The sequence below is a fragment of the Gymnoscopelus microlampas genome (genome assembly GCF_963454915.1).
Source record: "Gymnoscopelus microlampas genome assembly, chromosome: 10".
In the NCBI taxonomy this organism is placed as follows: domain Eukaryota; kingdom Metazoa; phylum Chordata; class Actinopteri; order Myctophiformes; family Myctophidae; genus Gymnoscopelus; species Gymnoscopelus microlampas.
Genome location: NC_139947.1, coordinates 48,423,839 through 48,449,748, shown reverse-complemented (window position 1 = coordinate 48,449,748; position 25,910 = coordinate 48,423,839). Strand labels below are relative to the sequence as shown.

Below are 25,910 nucleotides of genomic sequence, written 5' to 3'. Positions count from 1 at the left end.
ATACATTAACATCTTTCCACCGGTCATCAAATTATTGGCTCAGAAATGCGACAAAAACAAAAATACCTCCATGAATTCAATGCTTCATGGGGGGGTGTAATTGATCGAAAATAAGTAATATTTTGGGTGAACTACTCCTTTAAGGTGTTCTTTTATACCTGTAAACCACACTTTTAATAACTTAAGGGCAAAGGCTATTTAATAATCTGAGTGGTAAACTATGCTTACTGATGTGCTGGTTAGTTTGCTTATTTGTTTGTTTGTTATTTATTTAACATTGCTGTTGTCTTTGATGTATTTGATTTTATTCTTTGCTATCTAATAGTGTATACCCATTATATTTATGTGACTGTAACCGATTTTCCTCTATAGGTCTTGACTGCCTTCTCTCATTTTTCACGAACTCCAAATATGTGTCTCATTCTTTTTTATTTATTTTTATAATTAAATCTCTTCTGTTTATTTAGACAGCCCAGTAGATAAAAACACTCAATTGGTCAACACGGTGCAAGGCTTTTGACTCTGGCTTGGTTTGCTCCAGTGGGTGTGTTAAGATAAGGAGGAAATCAAAGGGAGGAACCTTACTCTGTGAGTATACTGACTGACTGACTGAGGTCAAGTCAAGATGGTGAGAGAGGAGCAAGCTTCCACCATGATGATGATGATGAGAACGACATCTATGGTGGCTGAGGATATTAGCCCCAATAACCACTGGATGGTCACCCTGCAAAAGGTCTTCTACCCCGCCCTGGCAACTGTGGGCATCCCCTGTGAGTATTGCAAATAGGCAGTGGTGGAAAAAGAACTAAATTGTTTTACTTAAGTAAAAGTATCAATGCTGCAGTGCAGAAATACTCTGTTACAAGTGAAAGTCCGGTAATCAAAATGTACTTGAGTAAAAGTACAAAAGTATTGGCATCAAAATATACTTACAAAAGTGAAAGTACTCACTCAAGTTCAAAACGTATAAAAATCTTTAGAAAATAGCTGATCTACAATCTCACAATGCGTCGCACATTGTGAGCTTGTAGATCAGCTATTTTCAAATGGACGAAATATATATGGCTTAAGTGGTTAATGTATGTTTTGTGATAATAATCTAAATCTGCAAAGTACAGAAACTAGTAACTAAAGCTGTCAAATAATTGTAGTGGAGTAAAAGTACAATATTTGCCTCTGAGATGTAGTGGAGTAGAAGTAAAAGTATTGAAAATGGGAAATACTCCAGTAAAGTAAAAAATCCTCAAAAGTGTACTTAAGTACAGTACTTGAGTAAATGTACTTAGTAACTTTACACCACTGCAAATAGGGCTGAGTAATTGTGTGTGTGTGTGTGTGTGTGTGTGTGTGTGTGTGTGTGTGTGTGTGTGTGTGTGTGTGTGTGTGTGTGTGTGTGTGTGTGTGTGTGTGTGTGTGTGTGTGTGTGTGTGTGTGTGTGTGTGTGTGTGTGTGTGTGTGTGTGTGTGTGTGTGTGTGTGTGTGTGTGTGTGTGTGTGTGCATTGATATGCAGCCAAAACATATTCACCTTCATGACATGACATTGCAAGGTGTTCTAATATGACTAGACAATGGTGAACTTAAAGGTGCAGTAAGTGATTTAATAGTGTTAAATAGCTCTATATTCTGATAGTAATCATTGCTATAGAGTGTTTGTTCTGTAACAGGAGTCTCCATGTCTCTCCATCGCTTTTAGAAAATACATTTCCATTTCGGGATACCAATTGCAATTGGTATCCTGAAATGGAAATCCAATCAGGAGAGAGAACTCATACAGGATAAACAAGTGGAATTGGAAGAAATGAAACAAACCAATGAGCTGGAAAAATTGGAACTGGAACACTATAACATTGAGGCTGATAAATGGGTTTTCTATCCTGATTGGATTAAATTCATGGCAACCCACCTGAAAATGTATTTTCTGTTTATTAAAGATCTACAGAGCTAGCTTTGACTTTTTAACAAATAAACAAACCAAAAATATAAATATATAATCACTAACATAATCACACAACATTTTTGATTTTAGCTATGTATATGAGTGTATGTCACAATTTTGTGTTAAATAATAGCAGAGATACAAGCTCATAGTGCGTCACTTCATTCCACGCTATGAGCTTGTAGATCTGCAACAACAAAAAAGAAAAATGCAAATCTTTGAATATATATATATTTAAAGCAAAACATTTTTATTAAAATCTTTGCTTCTGGGAGTCCCCGGAACAAAATATTTTGAGATGGGAGGGGTCCGTGGCCAAATACATATAATGTTGGGGGTTCTTGACATGAAAATGTTTTGAGCACCACTGATATAGCAACATACGTTTTTCAGAAAACTCTTAGGATTTAGAAGACTTTTTATTTTTATTTTTATCGGCCTAGGTCTTAATGGGTTGATGATAATAAATGTTTTGTTCTAGCCAACATGGTCACCTTTCTGATCATCTGGAGGAGAAACTGCATGCTCTCCAGGTCCAGTAGCTTCTACCTGATGGCCATGTCGGTGGCCGACACCTCCGTGCTGCTCACCATCGTGCTTCTGGAGTTCTCACTGAAATACCTCCAACAGGAGCCTTTCTGGAGCCACGCGCCCTGGTGCAGCCTCCGGGACATCGTTAGCTACGGAGCCTCTAACGCCTCCACCTGGCTGGTGGTGGTGTTTACAGGTACCCTACTATCCAATATCCATCATCTTCTTAGACATTATTGATTGATTTTACGATGAATCGAGAAGCAGTTCATAAATCGTTTAGATTCATTAACCACTTATAAGCCCTAATTTATACTTTGTTGTACAATGGTGTCATGCAAAAATAGCCAAGATTGGCTATTTTTGCTATTTAAAAAATATTGTTTGCATAATCATTAACCCGTTACGACTAGGAACGCAGGAGTGCCGTGCTACGAGCTTGTAGATCTGCATTTTATTTTATTTTATCGTGAACATTTCTGCAAATCTTTGAATATATATGTTTTTTAAAGCAGACTTTTTTTTTACTCAAATCTTTGCTTCTGGGGATTCTACAAATGTCTTCTAAATCCTAACAATTTTTTTTGAAAAAAACTTCAGTCAGTGATTCTCAAACTTCTTTCATGTCAAGGACCACCCAAAATGATATGTATATGACCCCCACCCCCCCCCCCCCCCATCTAAGAATATTTTGTTACATTTTTCTTTTTTTCTTTAAAAAAAATAAAATATTATTGGGTCATTTCCGGGTCGCGCGGCCCAATTATAAGTTCCGTTAATGTTTGGGCTGGGATGCTTTCCAGCAGTGGCCTCAGTGCGGCTGCAGAGTTCATGTGCAACCTAGGTGTCCCCCCCCCCGGTTGACAAAACGGCCCGGGGGGTGGTGGGCCAGTTGGGACCAAAATGCCAGGGCTGAATATCCCAGTCCGGGAACTTCCCGGATTGAATGGGTTAAAATAACGATGCACTATAACCATTGCATCCTCTGTTTCACAGGAGAACGTTTCGTGGCCATACACAACTGGAGGATCAAGAGCAGAGTCTGCACCGCCCGGTGTGCGGCGTGGACCATCGCCGCGGTCTTCCTCCTCAGCCACCTGCTGGCCGTTCCTCATTACTGGGCCAACGTCTCCGTCTACGTCAACAACCACACCAGGTGTGTGTACGCCGAGGACGGCCCGTACGACCCCTTCATCCATGGCCTGGTGTGGGCCCAGACAGTGCAGGCCTACATCCTGCCTTTCACCATCATCCTCCTGCTAAACAGGTACTGTTAGGCCCCGTCACAGTAGGCTCTATGCACAGCATTTGTACACTCTCAGAGTTATGGGGGTCCTTGAAAATAAGACAACCCTATGCCACACTAAATGGAACAGAGCCTTAATTAGTATCATTGGTAACACCAGTGAAGGAAGTAAGGACGGGGCCCAATTAATTCCCAATATGGCTGCTGTGCATAGAGCCTATTGTGCCTCTTCTTACTTCCTTCACAGGTGTTACCAATGATACTAATTAAGCCTCTGTTCCATTCTGGTCAAACAGAGTGCTGATATTGTGCTTGTTGGCTCACTGGAAACGCTCTGCTACACCAGTGGGTCTCAAAGTGTGGTCCAGGGTGCCAAACACACAATTATTTGCGTGACATTTAATAGTCAAATAAAATGTCAACAACGGACACGTTTCAACCTATAACAGGTCTTCCTCAGCGTTGTGACAATGCCAAGACCTGTTAGGTTGAAACAGTGGTGTAAAGTAACTTTACTAAAGTACTGTACCGTACTTAAGTACAATTTTGGAGTATTTCCAATTTTCTGTACTTTTATTTCTACTCCACTACATCTCAAGGGCAAATATTATGCTTTTACTCGACTACAATTACTTGAAAACTAAAGTTACTTTGTAGATTTTGATTATTACTACAACACATGCATTAACTACTTCAGCCCTACAGTATATGCATTTCGGCAATTTTAAAATAGCCGATCTACAAGCTCACAATGTGTCGCAATGCGACACATTGTGACACTCTGCATAATGAGTGCTTTCTACTTTTTGTACTTTAAGTACATTTTGATGCCAATACTTTTGTACTTTTACATAAAATTTTGAATTCCGGACTTTTACTTGTAACAGTCAGAGTACTTCTGCATTGCAGTATTGATACTTTTACTTAAGCAAAACATTTGAGTACTTTTTCCACCACTGCTATTTTCTCCACTTTCATGATGGTGACAACCCCCCCCGCCCCCCCTATATGGACAGGCTGACTCTGCGTCAGATCTCTCTCAGCAACCGGGTGCAGTCTGTGCAGAGCGCCACCAGAGGGCAGCACGCCGGGGTCACACCTCTGCTGCGGTCCAGGAAGAGGAAGTCCGTGCTGCTCCTGGTCACCGTGTCCATGACCTTCGTGTTGCTGTCCGTGACCCGGGCCGTGACGCAGATCATTCTGCGCACCACGAACGTCGGACGGCCCTACAACTTGGACCGCTACGACTACGACCTGGAGATCAACGTGGCGGCCGACATCGGCACCATGCTGAGCCTGAGCAACGCGGCGGTGAACATGTACCTGTACGTCTGCACCCAGAGCAGGTTTCGTCAGGAGTTCGTGGCCTGCGCGAGACAAGTGTTTTATCACACCAAGACGAAAGCTTCATGTCTCGGTCACATTCGGCTGAAATAGACAAATCTACGAGGTCACGTTTGGGGGGCGAAAATAGTCAATCTACAAGCTCACATTTGGTTGAAATAGCCGATCTACAAGCTCTCATTCGCCTAAAAACGGCATCTCTATTCTGGGGGTGAATATTTGGTGAAAATAGCCAATCTACAAGCTCACATTCGGAGAAAATAGCTGATCTACAAGCTAGATCAGCTGTTTTCGGCAGGGGCCTAGGATTGATTCCTGGGCAGGGGAACTCCAGTAACTAATTATATAGGGTTTAAGTGGTTAAAAATAGAATAGCCTGTTTGCAACTCACAACTAGTGACATTCATTCGAAAGATCAGACCCTTCCTCACTCAGGACTCAGCCCAGCTCCTTATCCAGACCTCAGTCATATCAAAACTTGACTGTACTGTAGCTCCCTCCTTACTGGCCTCCCAGCATGTGCACCTCCATATGATCCAGAATGCTGCAGCACGCTTGGTCTTCAACCAGCCAAAATGTTCACACGTCTCCCCCCTTCTATTCCATTCTATTGGCTACCAGTTGCTGCCCGCACCGAGTACAAAACACTGATGTTGGCCTACAAAGCAACCAAAGGTATGGCACCTCCACATCTTCAAAGCCTGATCCAACCCTACAACCCCTCCCCCCGCTCTCTCAGATCAGCTAACACAGGGAAGCTGTCAGAACCTTCCCTAAAAACATCCGGGACAACGCTCCACATGTCCCAGACTTTTCTCCTTCCTGGTTCCCAAACTATGGGAAAAAAACTACCCATTGCAGTTAGAACTGCATACTCCCAAACTTTCAGACTCCACCTCAGCCCGTAGCACTTGACCTATAGCCGTGACTACCATGCAGTCTTATGCGAAAGCTAAACTGTTGCTTATCATCTTATTTAGACAGATGCTATAGGTACCATTGTTTAGCTTACCTGGCATCCTATAGTTTCTATAGTTTCAATGTACAGATTATTGTTTTTGATATGTTGTTTAGACTTGATTTACCTATGATACCTAGATTGATGTATACATTTACCAGTGTTGATTTTGTCGACTAAAACTATGACAAAAAATGTTCGTCGACTACCTTTTTTCACTGACGAAAACTAAATAAAAACTAAGGTGCAAAACTAAGACTAAATATATTGTCAATTTCGTCAACAAATAAAAACTAGACTAAAATGTTAGGGAGTGACGAGTGGCGAAGAGACAAGTCATTTTATGTTTGGTTGCGCTTGGGTGTTGCGCTCTGAAAATAGCAGATCTACAACCTCACAACGCACAATTTTCAGCATGCAACCAAATGTAAAATCAGCCATTACGACGCCATCAAGGCCCGCCAGCATACATTTTAGTCGACTATAAACCTATGATATTTAGTCGACTAGAACTAGATTAAACTAAATCATTGGTTCTCAAAGTGGGGTCCGGGGACCCCCAGGGGTACTTGAGGGGGTTCCAGGGGGTACCTAGCTAAATGATGGATAGGAACCAAATGGACCCTAACGGGTCCATTTGGTTCCATTTCGACACTCTCAGAGTTAAATTAACATTGATTTTACAATATGAATTGGGGTCCCAGAGATAGAAATGCCATTAAATGGGGGTCCGTAGCCTAATGGATGTCAAAGTGGGGGTCCTTTGAAGTTAAAATGGTTGAGAATCACTGCTAGAGAGCCGTAAAAATCTTCTCTTACGGGGGTCCCTGGCTTATCTTTTCAAATGGGGGTCCGCGGGCTAATAAGTGTCAATTTGGGGGTCCTTGACATGAAAAAGTTTGAGAACCACTGAACTAAATCATTTCAGGTGACTAAAATATTACTAAAACTAAATGGATTTGTATTCAAAAGACTATGACTAAAACTAAATTAAAATTTGCTGTCAAAATCAACACTGGTATTTACCTTGATTATTGCAAGTCGCTCTGGATAAAGGGTGTCTGCTAAATGCCTAAATTGTAAATGACAGTGTTTCCCCAGTGGAACATTGAGATTAGAGGCTCATACTGTAGCAGTCATAATAACTACTTTATGGCTTTATTTAACTCTCCAGACCTCGAGGCCCAACTGTGACTCAATAAAACATTGAGTTTAGGGTGTTTATTTTACTGGCCTGGTAGCTCTACTACAGTACGGCACTAGTATCACCTTCATGTTAACGATTCATAACGGACGTAACAGCCATGTTTGATCAGGTAGATTACATTTCATTATTCATTTCCTACAAGTGGTTTCCAGACAGAGCAAACAACGAGGGCAATAACCGTCTAAAACACTGTTTCCTAAACAGTGGGTCGGAACCCAACTTTTATGGGTCGCGAGTAAATATCCTCTTTTTCCTACATTTAGACCATATATTATTTCAAGAGATTTTAAAAAGTTTAAACAAAAAAATATCACAACTTTTCATCAAATAAAAACAATTCCATTTTTTTCCAAAGAAAGTAATAAATACATATATATATATTCTAAATAATAATTTCAATAAATAAAAGGTTAAGAAGTAGTGAAAATAACTCCCCGAACAGCTGATCGGTGCCTTGTGTATACGCACAAAATAGAGCTCAAAACCCTCTCTGTAGCACAATGTGTTCATGTCTCTGGTGGAGCCAAAAATAATGATGTGAGGCCATAACAGCTACAAATTGATGTGATCATACTATAGCACAGGGGTCCTCAACGTGTTTCAGCCCAAGGACCCCTTAGCTAAGAGAGAGATGAAGCAGGGAGTGGAGCCCCCACTACATATTGTATAACATTGTGTTGCAGATCAAACCTTTTCATAGATGTCATAGATAGAGCTTCATAGACTTGTTTGACAGTACTATAATCAGTGTTGGATTCATGTTAATGTGCATTTTCAGACATTTAACCACTTGAACTGTCAATAATTAGTAAACTTGACCTTAGGCTCTGTACTTGGTCTGCTCTTTGTCTTTGACAAAAATAGCCGATCTAAGCTCACAACGCCTCGCGCCACGAGGCGTTGTGAGCTTGTAGATCTGCTATTTTTGGCTAAAGTTCTCCTCAGAATAGGAATGCTAGGGTTCAAGTGGTTAATGTAAAAAACATTATGTAAAAAGATTATCCTATCACACAAAGATTTGGCGGCCCAACTCTGAGGACCCCCTGTTGAAGACCCTTGCTATAGCACATTGATAAATGCTTTAATTTTAATTTTAGTCAACTGATAGGACTTTATTGGTGATGTGTGCAGTGTTGGGCAGTAGCTTACAGTAGCTACAATCAGTGAAGCTACCAGCTGGTACTGTACTTGGTTTTGGGGACCTCCAGGAGGTTGGCGTTACCTGACCTGAGGGAGCGGGAGGGGACATGACGTTTGAGGAGGTCCAAGACTGGAAGGGACGATGGAGGGCTCGTCTGAGGACGACCTAGAGAGAGAAGAGGTAGGAGGGAGCCAGATTGTTCAGTGCCTTATAGGTGGTACGTTGTATAACATGACATCAACCCCAAAACAAAAACCAAAGGAAAGAACAAAAAGACATTTACTAAACCTACTTACCTAAACTAAGAATTAAACATGTCAGGCACAGGTAGAAGGACTCAGAATGCAGACGGCACTGAAAACAGGTTTTATTCACAAAAACTTCCAAAACAGGCAAGGGGCAGGCAAAATCAAAACTGTGCGAAGCAGGGGGTCATATCCAGGGGGGGGGGGGCAGTCAACGAGGGCAGAGGTACCGGCAGGGGCTGGGCAAAAAAACAAAGTCTAGGGGACAAAACAGAGATCAGTAACGGCAAAACTTGGCTTAGACACTTAGCTTCACAACAATGCTTGAGAGCTTGCAATCAAGACAATCTGGGAAGCTGCTAAAGAGAGGCTGAGCGTTAAATACTGTGGGCATGATTGCAGGTGAGTGAATGCAGGTGGTCACACTGGCAGGAAGGCACCAGATCCAGACACACCCACTCCTAGGTCAGATTGTGACAAAACAGGAGTAAGCCGGAGAGGGAATTGGATTAACCAAATAAAAGTACCAAACACCCCTACATTGTGAATAATTAAGTCATTATTTACAAAGATTAAATCAAACACACAAACTAAGTAAATGGGTATCTGAGATTTATAGGAAAACTAAACTCAAAACAACTTAACCAAAGCACAATAGAAGTAACTAAAATGAACTCAAGACAAACAAACAACTCTGTTAACTAAGGCAGACGGTTACGAAGGTAAATGAATCAAATAAAGGTTACAAAATTTACTTTGGAGAAGAGGAATTGGGCCTCTGTTGCTTTTCAGCCACCAATCCTCCCAGCTACCAGAGCAAAATGAGGCTTTTAAATAGTTGGACCCAGAGCCACAGCCAACCACAAGCTCTGACAATCTGGAACGCTGCCTGCATCACCACACCAACTCTCCTCCATTCACCAGCACACCCATTCTTCACCTTATGAAACAACATTGTAATTGTAATATTATACAAAATACAAACAATAAAAAACAAAAAACAAATAGTATACTAATTAAATACACCAAAATAATAACATATACTTAATATAAATATGAAATAATCAATACAAATACAAAATGAAAAGTGTGTGTGCGCGTGCGTGGGAGTGTTACACTGCATGTATTGGTGAAGATCATGGATTGCAAGGAATAGATGCGTCATTTAGCAATTAAAAATAATAAACTTTATTTTAAAGCGCTTTTCAAAAACATTGGTTAAAGCAATTACAAACAAAGATACAAAGAATAAAAAGCATTCAAGGAAATAATCACAGATAAAAGAGGCAATTAAATAAACACTATAAAGAGGTGTCGATAGAAAAGTAGATTTTCGGCAGTTTTCAGTTTAATTTGTAAAATTTGTTTTGTGAAAAATGTGAACTTTCTGTTTATTTTTGAATCTCAGGATCGGAAAAAATAAGTGGGAACACTTATTTTTGCCACTGTATATTTGCACATACTGTAGCCTACGTGCAATTTCTCCTCTGCATTTACCGATCCTATAACTACTAGGAGCAGTGAGCAGCCATTCACTCAGGAAGCAATTAGGGGTTAAGAGTCTTGCTCAGGGACACACGACACATTGCTGACCCGGCCTGGAATTGAACTTGCGACAACCTGTGGCTGCCCAGGCAGCCTCAATAACCACTCAGCAATTTGGCTACATTATAAAAATGCTGTACGTGGTTTAGTGATGTTATACAGTATACATGCAGAATCGGCTTTGTTCGCATTCATTTATGTGCTAAAAGAGAGACTTTGAGAGTTGTTTCACTACAATGTAAGTTAATGAGGAGACTATTATTGGAACATTAATTCTAATCAACTGTACAACAGATCAACATATCTGACCAGTTGGACTAATTCCACCATTATAAGATAAATAACTACACAACCTAAACCTCTTAATGATTACCTCTCACCTCCTGGGTTCACAATATGGATATATAAATATTTATAAACTATGTATAAATACTAATATATTCCACTGCTTTAACCTATTAAAACCGGTATAACTGCCCTATTCCACTGAAATGAAATGTATCTTCTAACCTTGTGTACTGTATAATATATTCACTAATATATAATATACAGTATTTGACACTTCTGAGCTGTTTTCCTTGTTTTCTTTCAATCATTTCCCCCTTTTTCCTGAAAACAGCAAATGATGGCTCTGTTACGCTAAAACATTGCACCTGTAAACCTGTGATGTAACAATAAAAGTTTCTCTATAACTCGTTTCTATGGTGATTTGATGTTTGAACCATGTTGGGTTGTTCTACACGTCTCCATCTGAGGACCTGAAACAAATTTACAATAAATGATCATACTATTACAATGTAGTCTGCCATTTTCATCTACTGTCATCATACTTCATAACAGTAGAATAATACAACTTAATTACCTCCACATCCATCATCAAAGAGTTTCATCTTACATGCTGGGCTCATTCCTTCTTGGTGATTCTGTGAGGGAAACAGGAGTTGAAAGACAGTCAGCAGCCTTATAGGATGTGGGTCATAATTTGAACAGTTTGATGAATATGATGAATAGGTATAATTATTCACCTCTCATTTGGTCGTTCACTGAATTCAACATCCATTGCATCTAAAAAAAAAAAAAATCTAAGATATATCTGCTTAATGGACATTTACCCTTCAACCACTTGATGTCAAAATATGAATACATCTGGACAACAGTATGACATGAGAATATTAAAACATGAATACATCTGGACAACAGTATGACATGAAAATATCAATAACTCTGGACAACAGTATGACATGAAAATATCAATAACTCTGGACAACAGTATGATTTGAGGACATTTAAACTGTATATACTGTACCATCATAGTCATCATCAGGTCCATCGATTACTCCATAGATGCTTGTGGTGGCTAAAGGTCAATAAATAAACATTAAAGTGGACAAATAGATTATAATTTTTTAAAAATGGTTTAATTTTCTTTTTCTGCTAATAAGCAGGGGAAAAACAAACACATCTGAGCTGATCAACTTTAATGCATAAAAGTGAATTAATAAATAGTGGATAAATTAATTCAAATTAGACTAGAGTTTAGAGTTGTCCTTGTCAGAAGAACTTGTCAGGAGTGTTTTGTTGGGCATGTTACTTAAAATGTGTAATTAGTAATACTTAATAGTTACTGCTATCGAAAAGTAACTGAGTTACTGCATTATTATAAGTAAGTAGTTACTAGGTCTGTCTGTCTGTCTGTCTGTCTGTCTAAAGACTGACCGTGCTGCAGTGGGCAGTACACATCATCAGGAGCTCCACTTTGATTGGTCTTCTGGTCTGCAGATGAGTCCTGATTGGGTCCCTGAGACTGAACAGGTCTGTAATTAAAAGATAAACATTGATCATAAATGAAATATAAAACTAGATGTAATCTACTGCTGTCATGTTGATGAATAGACAGAGATCAATACTGTACTCACCTGACATAACCTGGATCTGTAATTTAAATAAAAACAATATGTTGTAACATAAACAGACGAATCAAATTAAAACATACAACATCCAGTGGTTGAAAACATGTACAAAATATATAATAATATAACTGTTTTACTGAAGTGTGAAGTAAGACCACTTAAAAGGACATTTTCAACCTTATCTTCATATAATAGACTCTATCATAGCGTACTCTATTAAATAGAGTACCGAAGTCCTGACGTCACTTGTTCATCCCCTGGAAGTTTTTTCTCTAATGAGAATAACACTGGGTCATCTTAGAATCGTCTCATAGAAGAATTGTGGTCCAAAAAATAAACAAATCGTACCGGTGATATTGTCAGGGAGGAAGCTCTGTATCGTTTACGATAGCCAATCAGTCCTATTTGATACAGTCTGTTTCTGGCGAAAATGTAACTAATTCAGCGGAAGTAACATTAGCGTTTTCTTACAGTCAGTTGATGCTTCATATCAATATGAGTCAAACCGCCAGGATCATTTGTTTATTTTTGTAACACAGTTTTTATTTGATGCGATATTAAACACAGATTTCTAACTTATTATTATTATTTTAAAACAATGTTTTGATAATGCAACAACAATGACTTCTATTTCAGCATGCTAACTTTCCAGGAAGAGAAGGTCAGTCATTTTATTAGCTTGGAATCCCCATCTATTCAGTCCTTGGTACAGACACAGACAGAAATGGTGCAATTATATGAAGATAAGGCTGGAAATTGGTGAAGTGCTCCTTTAAACCGAAGTGATCAAGTTTTTAGTTGTACATTTGTATTGTATTTGCTTTGTTCATGACCCCAGGAAGACTCATTCATGTGTCTCTAACGGGGATCCTTTAATAAACATATACATAAACCTAATTGTCAAAACCTTGTCATTTTGTTTTTATCATAAAAATGTGTCTGGCTGGTTTATAACACATTATTGTGTGGTGTGACAAACTGAGAATACATATTATTACTGCTTAGCAGGGTGTTTAAAATCGCTGGATTTAATGTTTAAAAAGTTGATACTTTACCATCAGGATGTGTGATTACATCATATACGCTTGTGTCGCCTAAAGGTAAACAAATAAACGTTAATTTTATTTTTATCTCTATTATTCCAAACATTGTTTTAATTTAGTTAATTATCCTGCTAATTAGGAAACAACCACAAAACAAACTGAGACACTTTCATGTACTTCCACAAACATTTATTGTTTAATGAAGATTATAATGTGTTTTTGTTAAGATAAGAATGAATTCAGATGAAAAAATAGACCCATCCTTGTCCTTGTCACAAGAACTTGTCAGAATTGTTCTTCAACATGATTGGTTGAAAGACTGACCGTGCTGCAGTGGGAGGTACACATCATCAGGAGCTGCACTCTGATTGGTTCCCTGAGACTGAACAGGTCTAAAAACATAAAAAATATACACGCGCACACACACACACACACACACACACACACACACACACACACATTGTATTTTGGTGTTATTGTTATGGTATGTTGATGAATAGAATGCATAGGACCACAATGGAAAAAAAATATGTTATCCTTTTATTATCAATAGACAGATCAACACAGTACTTACCTGACACAACATAGATCTGTAAATTAAAAAAGAGAGAAGTTGTACCATGAATCTTTGAACTGACATTTAAATTGCTATGCCATTGCTATTGTGTCATTTATTCATTCATTCATAATACTTCAGACAGGATGCATGTCCACAAGTAAAATACATCCTCCATTTAAAACAAGGTGAAGTATTACCAGGACAATAAATAGTCTCTGACAGCATGAAGCAGGCTGGGTTTTTTAACACAACACCTTACATAGCCTACATGCTGCTGTGTTGGACATAATGTAACAAGATCGAGGACGGACGACAAAGTTCAAACCTATAGACTACAGAAAGGACATCCTCCATCTTCCATACATGTAACCATAGCCATGTTGGACATAATGCTACGGACAAGATCACAGATTGATGGATGGACGGACGGACGGACGGACGGACGGATGATAAGAATTCAAACCGATGTTCTACAAAAAGTAAGGATAAAGACACAGTGTTTCTGTCAGCAGGGGTGAGTTCCAAAAGCGGTGCCGGCTTTCTGCCTTAGTATTTCTCCTAAGCCGTGGCTTCGTAGGCCTCCATCTGGATTCCAGGCTATAGGAGACATGCCGCGGCAGAAAACCTGCGCCGCTTTTGGAACTCGCTGTCTCTCGTTTCTTTCTTTCTACAGAGGTGCTGAGTGTGAGTGTGAGTGTGTGTGTGTGTGTGTGTGTGTGTGTGTGTGTGTGTGTGTGTGTGTGTGTGTGTGTGTGTGTGTGTGTGTGTGTGTGTGTGTGTGTGTGTGTGTGTGTGTGTGTGCGTGCGTGCGAGTGAACATTGTTGACATACCTCTGCGTTTTTTCCAGAGAAACAGACCCAGAATCAGCAGAAGGATGGAGACGCCAGCCCCAGCCCCCATCAGAGGGTACAAATATGGAGGCTTGTCTTTGGACACCGGAGAAAATGAAGTAGAATCACAGACACATTCATCTTAAACACATTTTTAGATCTGTGAATCTGAACCACAGCTGTGAGCTGTGACTTTCAATTGTGCGTCAGCAGATATGTATAGATTTCCATTTTGACCATGAGTAGGGCACATGCACAAATATATGACTGATTGATTTTTCCAAAATTTGTCGTCTTAAATACTTCATAATTTAACAACCACTCCAACTTCTGCCCATCATCTTTCCAGATTAGCTCAGGTTTTTGTGTTTGCAAAGTGTAACTTTCGACATCTTTCACTACATACCTTTGATATAAAATGGGTTGTCAAGGGCATCACTCTGCACCACACTGAGTGGGTTTTTCATTTCACAAAACAAGGTTTCAGCCTTCCTCCCTTCCTCATTGTTGATGATCCAGTGTGCAGGGTTCTGTCCAGAGTTAGACACCATCCATTCCCCTTGATCTTTCTTCCAGCGATAGGTGACCGGACCTGAATCTGTGATGTCCCCTCCTTCACAGACCAGTATGCAGCTGGTGAGATGTAGCTCAGCTAAGTAAGATGTACAAGGTTCCTTGATCACCACCACTGGCTTTGGGACTTTCTCTGTTGGGGGAAGAAAGAATGAACACAGCTCAGAATTACCGGTGATGTTGTCTCCAGACTGAACATTTTGATGAGGGAAACACATGTTGTCCTCAGTCAGTTAACAGTTATGCTTCAGGCCACGTTTACGCGGTAACGACCAGAACAGAAAACGACGAAGTGCCGTTGATTGCGTTCTCACTTTTTATTCTGTGTTTACACAGAGACGTAACAGTGATTGAAAACGCTGTAGTGTGCATGCATGCCAGGTGGCTAGGTAGCAGTGTCGAGCACTGCCAGATAGACTAGTCACGCAATGCGTAGAACGTTCTACTTCCTATCTGTTTGTTTACACCAATATAACAGAATACGCGCCGTGATCCGACGTGAGCCAAAATGTGTGACATCAGACATTTTGCATATTGCCTGTTTACATGGAGACGCGAGGCTGAGCGTTTTCAAAGATTTCCACTCTGGAAGGGAGTTTCACTTTGTTGCGTTTTCAACCCTCAAAAAAGTTGAAAGTATTGTATTGTATTAATTAACGGCAGTCGAATCAGACTCCCTCGATCGATTAGTCGACTATTCGAATAATCGAGGTCAGGCCTGTATAGTATAGTACATAATATGTGTTTCTGTGCCAGCATTAAGTATAACTGTACAGGGGTCCATGCTAGTATAAAATATACTCACAGTTACTATACTAATTACTATATTAAAGTGGTAACCTTTTTTTATGAATAAAATGTAATATTGTCCAATCTGTATGGTAGAGTATGTTAATACAATATAACTTATACAATCTGTATGGTCGAGTATGTTAAGCAAGGGATAATGCATGGGGAGGTGGTCATTATTGAAATTTGAAGCCTGACAGGGTGATTATTATGCATAACCACCCTGAAGGGCTTTACATTTTAAAACAAAGTATTTCCTTGCTTACAGCAATGAAAGTATTCCATAAGTATTGGGCTGGGCGGACAAGTTCGCCTCGGAAAACAAATGACAGTATTCCACAAGGTAACCGGAAAACTCGCCCCCAAACACACTCGCCCCCCATTCTATATACTGCCGATTTGCCTGTAATACCGCCGGATTTGCCCCGGGGCGACTGTGTTTTGGGGCGAGCGTTTTGGTATTCCCCCGTTGTTGTGCCACGATAAACAAGGAAGTGCAGAGGATCAAATAGAATCACTTTTCGGTTATTGCGTCGTCTATTTCTCACTTCAAATGTTTTCAAAAACATTCTTGAGAGTAACGTTTAGTTGTAGATGACATTGGTTGTTTGTTTACATGGCTGTCATGATGGATAAAGTATAAAACCAAGCAGCGCAGGTTGGCACAGCAGGTGCTCTGAGTCTCACAGCGGTCCGTTATAGAGCTATCCAGAAATAATGACCGATGACTGACCAATCAGAACCGAGCATTCAACCAAGCCGTGTAATAATACAATATAACTTATACAATCTGTATGGTAGAGTATGTTAATATAATATAACTTATACAATCTGTATGGTAGAGTATGTTAATACAATATAACTTATACAATTGGGGTGGTTGTATTTTGTCTCCCTGCTATTCTATTGGGACATTTAGATCATGTCAAAGGTCATGTCTCACCTAGACACAGGATCTGACACACATGTTTTGATTAGATGTATCCCCTGAACAAGCAGGCAGGCTCTATTAGCTCAATGGCAAAAATGGCGACATAGAAGAGGAAAGTTAGTGCAGCTTTAATCAGTGAAAAGGTTCCATTCTTCCATTTTATATGACAAGCTGTTTATATTTTTAACAATCTCTCTGACTTGGTTCACAGCAGAACACATGAAAGCATGGTGAAAGATGTCTCTGTTTGGTACTTCTAATCTAGGAGGATTAACAGCTGGTATTGTAGTGACACAGCAGTGTTAAACAGTTGGCTGTGGATGTAATTCACTCCACCATGTGTCTGCACCGTTATGGTTAAAACCGAGTGCCGGATATAAGTGTACCGAAAAATATGTATATTATGATGGATAGAAGTACAACACATAAGCATAACATGTATCCTTCACAGGACACAATTCACACTTACTGATCACGTGAACACCGTAATGCTTGTTCTGCGGGCGACCGTTTATCTGCACAGAATATATTCCACTGTCTTCTATGGTCATATTGTTGATGACCAACTTTCCAGTGTCTTTATTAATTGCTGTGCGTTTTTTATATGTCCCGTAGTAATCCACATCAGGACCAAAGCCCTTATCCCATTCTGCCACCTTATTGGGGCCATGTTTCCACAGGACGCCAGTGATGGGTACAAGGTTAAGATCTGGAAGCAAATAAAGGACCGCTCCCAGTGGAAGGTACATGTTGTATTCTGTGTGGAGAAAAGTTATAAAAATCAATAGAGATATAGTAGAATAAACCAAAAGTCAACCATCTCTACAGTAGCATATAGACAACCATACATATAGCAGTCAAATATGTGTCATGTTCACTTCAGTATATACCATATGTGGAATATGAAAAAAATATTTAAAAAAATAAAGCTCAGGGAATGAGTGTGATCACCACTTAGCACCCCAATAATCACAAAGCTATAGTGCTCCATTTCAGAGTAGTGTAAAAATGAATAGGGCATGCACAAACATGCGTGCGTGCGCGCGCACACACACACACACACACACACACACACACACACACACACACACACACACACACACACACACACACACACACACACACACACACACACACACACACACACACACACACACACACACACACACACACACACACACACACACACACACACACACAGACACACACACACAGGCTCTATTAGTTCAATGGCAAAAATGGTGACACTTGTGCAGGAAACCGGGTTCAAATCCGGGATAGAAGAGGAAAGTTAGTGCAGCTTTAATCAGTGAAAAGGTTCCATTCTTCCATTTTATATGACAAGCTGTTTATATTTTTAACAATCTCTCTGACTTGGTTCACAGCAGAACAAATGAAAGCATGGTGAAAGATGTCTCTGTTTGGTACTTCTAATCTAGGAGGATTAAACATTTAAACACACAGCTGGTATTGTAGTGACACGTCTAGTGTTAAACAGTTGGCTGTGGATGTAATTCACTCCGCCATGTATCTGCACTGTTATGGTTAAAACATAGTGCCGGACATAAGCGTACTGAAAAATATGTATATTATGATGGATAGAAGTATAACATATAAGCATAACATGTATCCTTCACAGGACACAATTCACACTTACTGATCACTTGAACACCGTAAGTCTTGCTCTGCACGCGACCGTTTATCTCCACAGAATATTCTCCACTGTCTGCTATGGTCATATTGTTGACCACCAACTTTCCAGTGTCTTTATTAATTGCTGTGCGTTTTTTATATGTCCCGTAGTAATCCACATCAGGACCAAAGCCCTGATCCCATTCTGCCACCTTGTAGGGGCCATGTTTCCACAGGACGCCAGTGATGGGTTCAGAGTTAAGATCTGGAAGCAAATTAAGGACCGCTCCCAGTGGAAGGTATTCTGTGTGGAGAAAAGTTATAGGAATCAATAGAGATTTAGTAGAATAAACCAAAAGTCAACCATCTCTACAGTAGCATAGACAACCATACATATAGTAGCAGTCAAATATGTGCCATGTTCACTTCAGTATATACCATATGTGGAATATGAAAAAATATAAAAAATAAAGCTCAGGGAATGAGTGTGATCACCACTTAGCACCCCAATAACCACAAAGCTACTGTATAATAGTGCTCCATTTCAGAGTAGTGTAAAAATGAATAGGGCACGCACAAACATGCGTGCGCACACACACACACACACACACACACACACACACACACACACACACACACACACACACACACACACACACACACACACACACACACACACACACACACACACACACACACACACACACACACACACACACACACACACACACAGGCTCTATTAGTTCAATGGCAAAAATGGCGACACTTGTGCAGGAAACCGGGTTCAAATCCGGGATAGAAGAGGAAAGTTAGTGCAGCTTTAATCAGTGAAAAGGTTCCATTCTTCCATTTTATATTGACAAGCTGTTTATATTTTTAACAATCTCTCTGATTTGGTTCACAGCAGAACAAATGAAAGCATGGTGAAAGATGTCTCTGTTTGGTACTTCTAATCTAGGAGGATTAACAGCAGGTATTGTAGTGACACAGCAGTGTTAAACAGTTGGCTGTGGATGTAATTCACTCCACCATGTGTCTGCACCGTTATGGTTAAAACCGAGTGCCGGACATAAGTGTACCGAAAAATATGTATATTATGATGGATAGAAGTACAACACCTAAGCATAACATGTATCCTTCACAGGACACAATTCACACTTACTGATCACTTGAACACCGTAAGTCTTGCTCTGCACGCGACCGTTTATCTCCACAGAATATTGTCCACTGTCTTCTATGGTCATATTGTTGACCACCAACTTTCCAGTGTCTTTATTAAGTTCTGTACGGCTTTTATATGTCCCGTAGTAATCCACATCAGGACCAAAGCCCTTATCCCATTCTGCCACCTTGTAGGGGCCATGTTTCCACAGGACGCCAGTGATGGGAGGGATAACATAGGTAAGATCTGGAAGCAAATTAAGGACCGCTCCCAGTGGAAGGTACATGTTGTATTCTGTGTGGAGAAAAGTTATAAAAATCAATAGAGATTTAGTAGAATAAACCAAAACTCAACCATCTCTACAGTAGCATATAGACAACATACATATAGTAGCAGTCAAATATGTGCCATGTTCACTTCAGTACATACCATATGTGGAATATGAAAAAATATAAAAAATAAAGCTCAGGGAATGAGTGTGATCACCACTTAGCACCCCAATAACCACAAAGCTATAGTGCTCCATTTCAGAGTAGTGTAAAAATGAATAGGGCACGCACGCACACACACACACACACACACACACACACACACACACACACACACACACACACACACACACACACACACACACACACACACACACACACACACACACACACACACACACACACACACACACGTGAGGGGCCATCTGTAGATGTAGCAGATGGATGAGCTTACAGATCTGCTATTTTCGAAAATGCCTTCGTTTTTAAACATTTGTGAAATGTCTCATGCAAGTACTTTAGCATTCGAACTGTAAGTATGGACTTTATTATTCACTTTCTATGAATCCATCACAATTATACATCCATTTATTTATGTGTTGAGGTGGATTGTGGTTGAACTAACAGGATGGCTTTTCTCACACTACACTACCCATAATGCAATGCATTGAATTGTCTCACCTTGTGTTTGAGCAGCTCCACAACAGACCAGGATGTACACCACTGTGTATAGAGAGAGAGAGAGAGAGAGAGAGAGAGAGAGAGAGAGAGAGAGAAAGAGAGATGCAAAGAAAGTGGAAGCGACAGAGAGAGACAGAAAGAGCAAGAGCGAGAGACAGAGAAAGAGAGAGGGGGGATGCACGACAGAGACAAAAGGCTAATGAGAATGTGGCCTGTGTGTGTGCGTGTGTGTGTGTGTGTGTGTGTGTGTGTGTGTGTGTGTGTGTGTGTGTGTGTGTGTGCGTGTGCGTGCGTGTGTGTGTGTGTGTGTGCGTGCGTGCGTGCGTGCGTGAGAGGGAGAGAGAGAGAGCTCTCTGTGGTGCTTTCTTCATAGCAGAGATGTGGTTTTCTTTGCACGAACCATGTATAGTCATACTTAATGTTTTCCTCTCTGACTTCCTGTTTCTCTCAATGTTTCACTCTCTTTCTTTTTCTCTTTTTTTGTCTCTATTTCGCTCATCCTCTCTTTTTCATGCATTTTCTGTATGTTCTATTTGAATGAAATTGAAATATCCCACCTGAAAATGTATTTTCTGTTTAGGCTACTAAAGAGCTTGAGAGACAGTGAGACCCCTGTTACTGAACAAACACTCTGTAGCAATGATTACTATCACAATATAGAGCTATTTAACACTGTTACTGAACAAACACTCTGTAGCAATGATTACTATCACAATATAGAGCTATTTAACACTGTTACTGAACAAACAATATAGCAATGATTACTGTAACTTTTTTTTTTACAAAGAAAAACGTTTTGTTTTAACCACCAAATATCACAGCACATCTAAGTAGCTTGAGTGGTGCATGGCTGTGTGTCAGGCACACAGGGGTGTCCCTATGTCAGACTATGTCTATCTCACAGGAGAGTCAGTGTCTGGTTGTTTGGTATATTTCTGAATCTAAGTCCAGTAATATTCCCAAGGGTTCCCATTGACTTATCATTATGGCCCAGAGAGTCCTGGGCTGTTCACTTCTCCCCTCTTGCTGTTATAAAGCTTCAGACAAAAATAGCATTTGTGAAAAATGGGGCCTGGTTGTTTTCCTACCAAGGAGTGGGTTTTGGTGAAAACTTGCAGTGGATTCAGAATGATGAAAAAAGTTTGACCCCTCAAGCTATAGGGACACCCCTGTGTGCCTGACACACAGCCATGCACAACATGGAGGTCTTACAACCACCACTGGGGGCCGACCCTGCTCACTGCCTACAGTATGCCTACCCTCTATCATCTATCTCAGGCATAGGAGCCAGCACGACCTGCCTGGAGGTCCACTTGGGATCAACGGTCCTATCCAGTGAGCCAGGCTGACATAGGGACCCCTGTTGGCCAAATGCACAGCAGCGCACCACATGGAGGTCTTAGAACCATCACCACCAGGGACCGACTCGCCCCACTCACACTTTACCCGTCAACGAGCACTCATCCTGGGCTTCCAACTGCCCCACTCTGTAGCCTTGATGGCTATAGAGGCCAACTAAACTCTTAGACCAGACACCCTCTCTTACCTCCCACCCACTTCTTTGTTCCCAGATTTGCCAGATATCTGATAATGATATTTCACTTTAAAAAATATTTTGGGTCATTTTATCATCTACTCAGACAGTTTTTAAGTTGCTTTATTTAAATTTAGATATTTGATATTAATTTTATCAGACACGCCCACTTCCTATACAAACCCATTGTAACTTCAAACTCCATTTTAACCATGATAGATTAATCAAAAACACCCGTCCTTGGTTCTGGTGACTCATACTGCCCTCCTAATACGTGAGGGGCCATGTTTTTTCGATTACTTTTTTTTTTTATTGGATCTTATTTTTTTCATTTTCCCCAAAAAATATTAAAGTAGGTTGAGTAAGGTTACAAGTAAGTATTCATTTTCAGCCTGAACATAAAAACACTTAACCTTCACTCCATCATTTTAATAACATTGTTTTGTATCAAAATAGGGATTTATGTTTGTTAAATAAATGTAAATGAAAAAAGTGCAAAACGTGTTAGTGAAAAGAAGCAGTGTTATCGGATAGTCTGTCTGGACTAAATACAATTACATTTTAAAGTAAACTAAAATAAGACAGAAATAAAGTACTCACATGCTATTGCAGAGTTTGATATGAATTTCATCGTGACAAAATGACTAAAACTGAGTGAAACTCAGTGACAGCTACGCAGTTTGACTCTGCTTCTGGCTCAAGCATCTCTTGCCTGTCCCCACCCACCCACACACACACACACACACACACACACACACACACACACACACACACACACACACACACACACACACACACACACACACACACACACACACACACACACACACACACACACACACACACACACACACACACACAGCAACTCATTTAGAAACCAGAGAAGATGGACAATCTAGAATAGTAAAAGTAAATGTGTAAAATACATACTTCATAAACCTTGTGTCTCCATATTTTTCAACTTTTTTTCGTGAATGAATGCCCTACTTCATCATACAAGAGTGTCGCACAAAAGTACTGAAAACACGATGTGACACATTGTGAGCTTATAGATCTTATCTTATATATATATTTTTTTTTATAATAAAAAAGGAAAGGTTTTGGACATACACGGTTTCCACCCGACTGAAAATGTTGTAATGTAGGAAGTTGCCACTTTAGGGTGTAACGTGCATGATGTCTGAATTAAAACCACATTTCAGATCCATATCTCTGAGACTCTTCCTCTTCCTGTGTGTCTTATTAAAAGTGCTATGGCATTCATGTGTTGAGTGCTGATGACTTTATTTACTATTGCTGTGTCTTTTAGGTCAACACAACCCCTCTTAATGTAAACCACTGTTTAATTCATGTTTTAAGTCTTGTAGCCTGTCTAGTATTGTACTGTATTGTAGTATTGTATTTTTTGTGATTATTATAAAGTGATTATTAAAAGGTTTAGGAATGGAGTTAGGGATGTTAAAGATTTCTAGAAGACTGTAAATAATGTACTTATTTTTAAGCGTGGAGCAGAGTGGTCCAGTCGTTTTGAAAAAGTAATGAACAATTAGGTAAAACCTGCCATGTTGCGCGCGCCTGTGTGTGTGTGTGTGTGTGTGTGTGTGTGTGTGTGTGTGTGTGTGTGTGTGTGTGTGTGTGTGTGTCTACTCTATTCAGGCAATGTATCTGTTGTATTCTGAACTAATTGAACTATGACACACAGATGACACTAGAGGGAACCAGAGCTCCATAAATAAACGTTCTAAGCAACAGTTCAATGGACAGTAACATCCTCCATGCTGGAGATCAGTAGCCTGGTAAACCTTCCCTCCGGAAATCTCATTTCCATTTGATTTCAGAAGTGAATAAAATCTAAGTCTTACTTTGGAAAATGAAAAAAAAAATACAATAAAAAAATTAAATAAAATAAATGAAAAAAGTAATCGGAAAAACACGGCCCCCTCACGCATTAGGAGGGCAGGGTGAGTCACCAGAACCAAGGACGGGTGTTTTTGATGAATCTAACATGGTTAAATTGAAGTTTGAAGTTACAATGGGTTTGTATAGGAAGGGTGCGTGTCTGATAAAATGGATATCAAATATCTAATTAATTAATCAAGCAAGCAACTTAAAAACTGTCTGGGGGGTTCACAAAGGCCTGAGTAGATGATAAAATGACCAAAAGTTTTTTTGAAAGTGAAATATCCCTTTAAGAGATAATACCAATAACAAAATATACATATGTGTACACAGAAGTGCATCACACTATGTGAGACTGAAAGTATAGTCCAGGGGTTGTAGGGTGTGGGTGGGGGGGGGGGGGGGGGGGGGGGTTGATGGTGAAGGGGTTGTAGGTGTGATTTCACTTCCTTTCACTGCCTGAATGAGGAAATAACAGGAGGAAGGAGGGGGAGGGGGGTTTTGGATGAAATCATAGGTCATATTATGACAACTCGTAATTTCATAAAAGAAAGACGACACTTCTCTATTGTTCATTTTGCTGTGAAGAGGTGGACCATATCAAATACTTCAGAAAGGTAGAAATGGCTTTTCATTCTGAAAACGTTGAGGTCCAAGACGATGATGATGAGGATGATGAGGAAGATGATGATATAAACTATGGGAATGTTGAGACCAAGACTACAACTCAGCAGAAACACCCCCAGAAGAAAAGATCTGGTAAGAGATGTTACTACAACTACAAATGACAGAAAGAATACTTGTACACTTTTTAAGGAAGAGGTTGAAATAGTGTGTGTGTCTGTGTGTCCAGTCAGAAGACGGTACAGGATGCTTGGAATGTGTCTTGGATTGCTTTGTGGTGTTCAAGCTCTCCTCAACATTGCTCTCAGACTCTCTCTCTGTAAGTCAAGTTTCAAAACAATGTATTTTATACAAAAATATTATAATATTTGATATAACTATGATTATCCAACATGGGTTTTATTTTCAATTCATTAGCATATCGTCTCTGTCGCGTGGAAACCTCATTATGTCAAAAACTGTTACTTTTCAAATCTTTGAATATATATATATTTTTAAACGAAAACTTTTAACTCAAATCTTTGCTTCTGGGGGAGTCCGACTCCCCCAGAAGCGGGGGAGTCCGACCCTGCTCACTGCCTACAGTATGCCTACCCTCTATCATCTATCTCAGGCATAGGAGCCAGCACGACCTGCCTGGAGGTCCACTTGGGATCAACGGTCCTATCCAGTGAGCCAGGCTGACATAGGGACCCCTGTTGGCCAAATGCACAGCAGCGCACCACATGGAGGTCTTAGAACCATCACCACCAGGGACCGACTCGCCCCACTCACACTTTACCCGTCAACGAGCACTCATCCTGGGCTTCCAACTGCCCCACTCTGTAGCCTTGATGGCTATAGAGGCCAACTAAACTCTTAGACCAGACACCCTCTCTTACCTCCCACCCACTTCTTTGTTCCCAGATTTGCCAGATATCTGATAATGATATTTCACTTTAAAAAATATTTTGGGTCATTTTATCATCTACTCAGACAGTTTTTAAGTTGCTTTATTTAAATTTAGATATTTGATATTAATTTTATCAGACACGCCCACTTCCTATACAAACCCATTGTAACTTCAAACTCCATTTTAACCATGATAGATTAATCAAAAACACCCGTCCTTGGTTCTGGTGACTCATACTGCCCTCCTAATACGTGAGGGGCCATGTTTTTTCGATTACTTTTTTTTTTTATTGGATCTTATTTTTTTCATTTTCCCCAAAAAATATTAAAGTAGGTTGAGTAAGGTTACAAGTAAGTATTCATTTTCAGCCTGAACATAAAAACACTTAACCTTCACTCCATCATTTTAATAACATTGTTTTGTATCA

The 25,910-nt window shown here is 39.9% G+C and overlaps 2 protein-coding genes across 4 annotated transcripts; one reads left to right on the top strand and one right to left on the bottom strand.

Moving 5' to 3' along the window:
* Nucleotides 1-625: 625 nt before the first annotated feature.
* On the top strand, nt 626-5,151 carry LOC311054272 (putative G-protein coupled receptor 139; the record flags this gene model as incomplete). The annotated part of the gene is made up of 4 exons (XM_084070148.1): nt 626-770; nt 2,419-2,664; nt 3,465-3,735; nt 4,731-5,151. The coding sequence occupies 4 exons, from the start codon at nt 626-628 to the stop codon at nt 5,149-5,151; spliced, it is 1,083 nt and encodes a 360-aa protein (XP_083926274.1).
* Nucleotides 5,152-9,779: 4,628 nt separating this feature from the next.
* Nucleotides 9,780-22,771, bottom strand: LOC311053679 (uncharacterized protein). 3 transcript variants are annotated; one of them, XM_084069340.1, is made up of 16 exons: nt 22,669-22,771; nt 20,535-20,576; nt 19,585-19,878; nt 18,448-18,726; nt 17,260-17,547; nt 14,904-15,203; nt 14,498-14,593; nt 13,682-13,697; nt 13,432-13,499; nt 13,120-13,158; nt 12,071-12,086; nt 11,871-11,968; nt 11,461-11,511; nt 11,180-11,219; nt 11,017-11,077; nt 9,780-10,912 (listed from the first exon to the last, which is right to left on the bottom strand). In XM_084069340.1, exons 1-15 carry the CDS (start codon nt 22,697-22,699, stop codon nt 11,059-11,061), a joined length of 1,677 nt encoding a protein of 558 aa, XP_083925466.1. In that variant the 5' UTR covers nt 22,700-22,771; the 3' UTR covers nt 9,780-10,912; nt 11,017-11,058. The 3 variants fall into 3 exon arrangements, with proteins under 3 accessions (XP_083925466.1, XP_083925467.1, XP_083925468.1); XM_084069341.1 differs by having other exon boundaries at nt 11,023-11,077; XM_084069342.1 differs by having other exon boundaries at nt 11,050-11,077.
* Between the last annotated feature and the right edge of the window lie 3,139 nt (nt 22,772-25,910).

What these genes read in the sequence shown, in the direction of transcription:
- LOC311053679 (XM_084069340.1), bottom strand. Translation starts at nt 22,699, where the DNA reads ATGAAATTCATATCAAACTCTGCAATAGCAT. An exon ending in TTACGGTGTTCAAGTGATCA is followed by an intron (nt 18,727 to 19,584) that starts GTAAGTGTGAAT and finishes TTCTCCACACAG; the next exon opens with AATACCTTCCACTGGGAGCG. An exon ending in GTACCTCCCACTGCAGCACG is followed by an intron (nt 13,159 to 13,431) that starts GTCAGTCTTTCA and finishes GTTTACCTTTAG; the next exon opens with GCGACACAAGCGTATATGAT.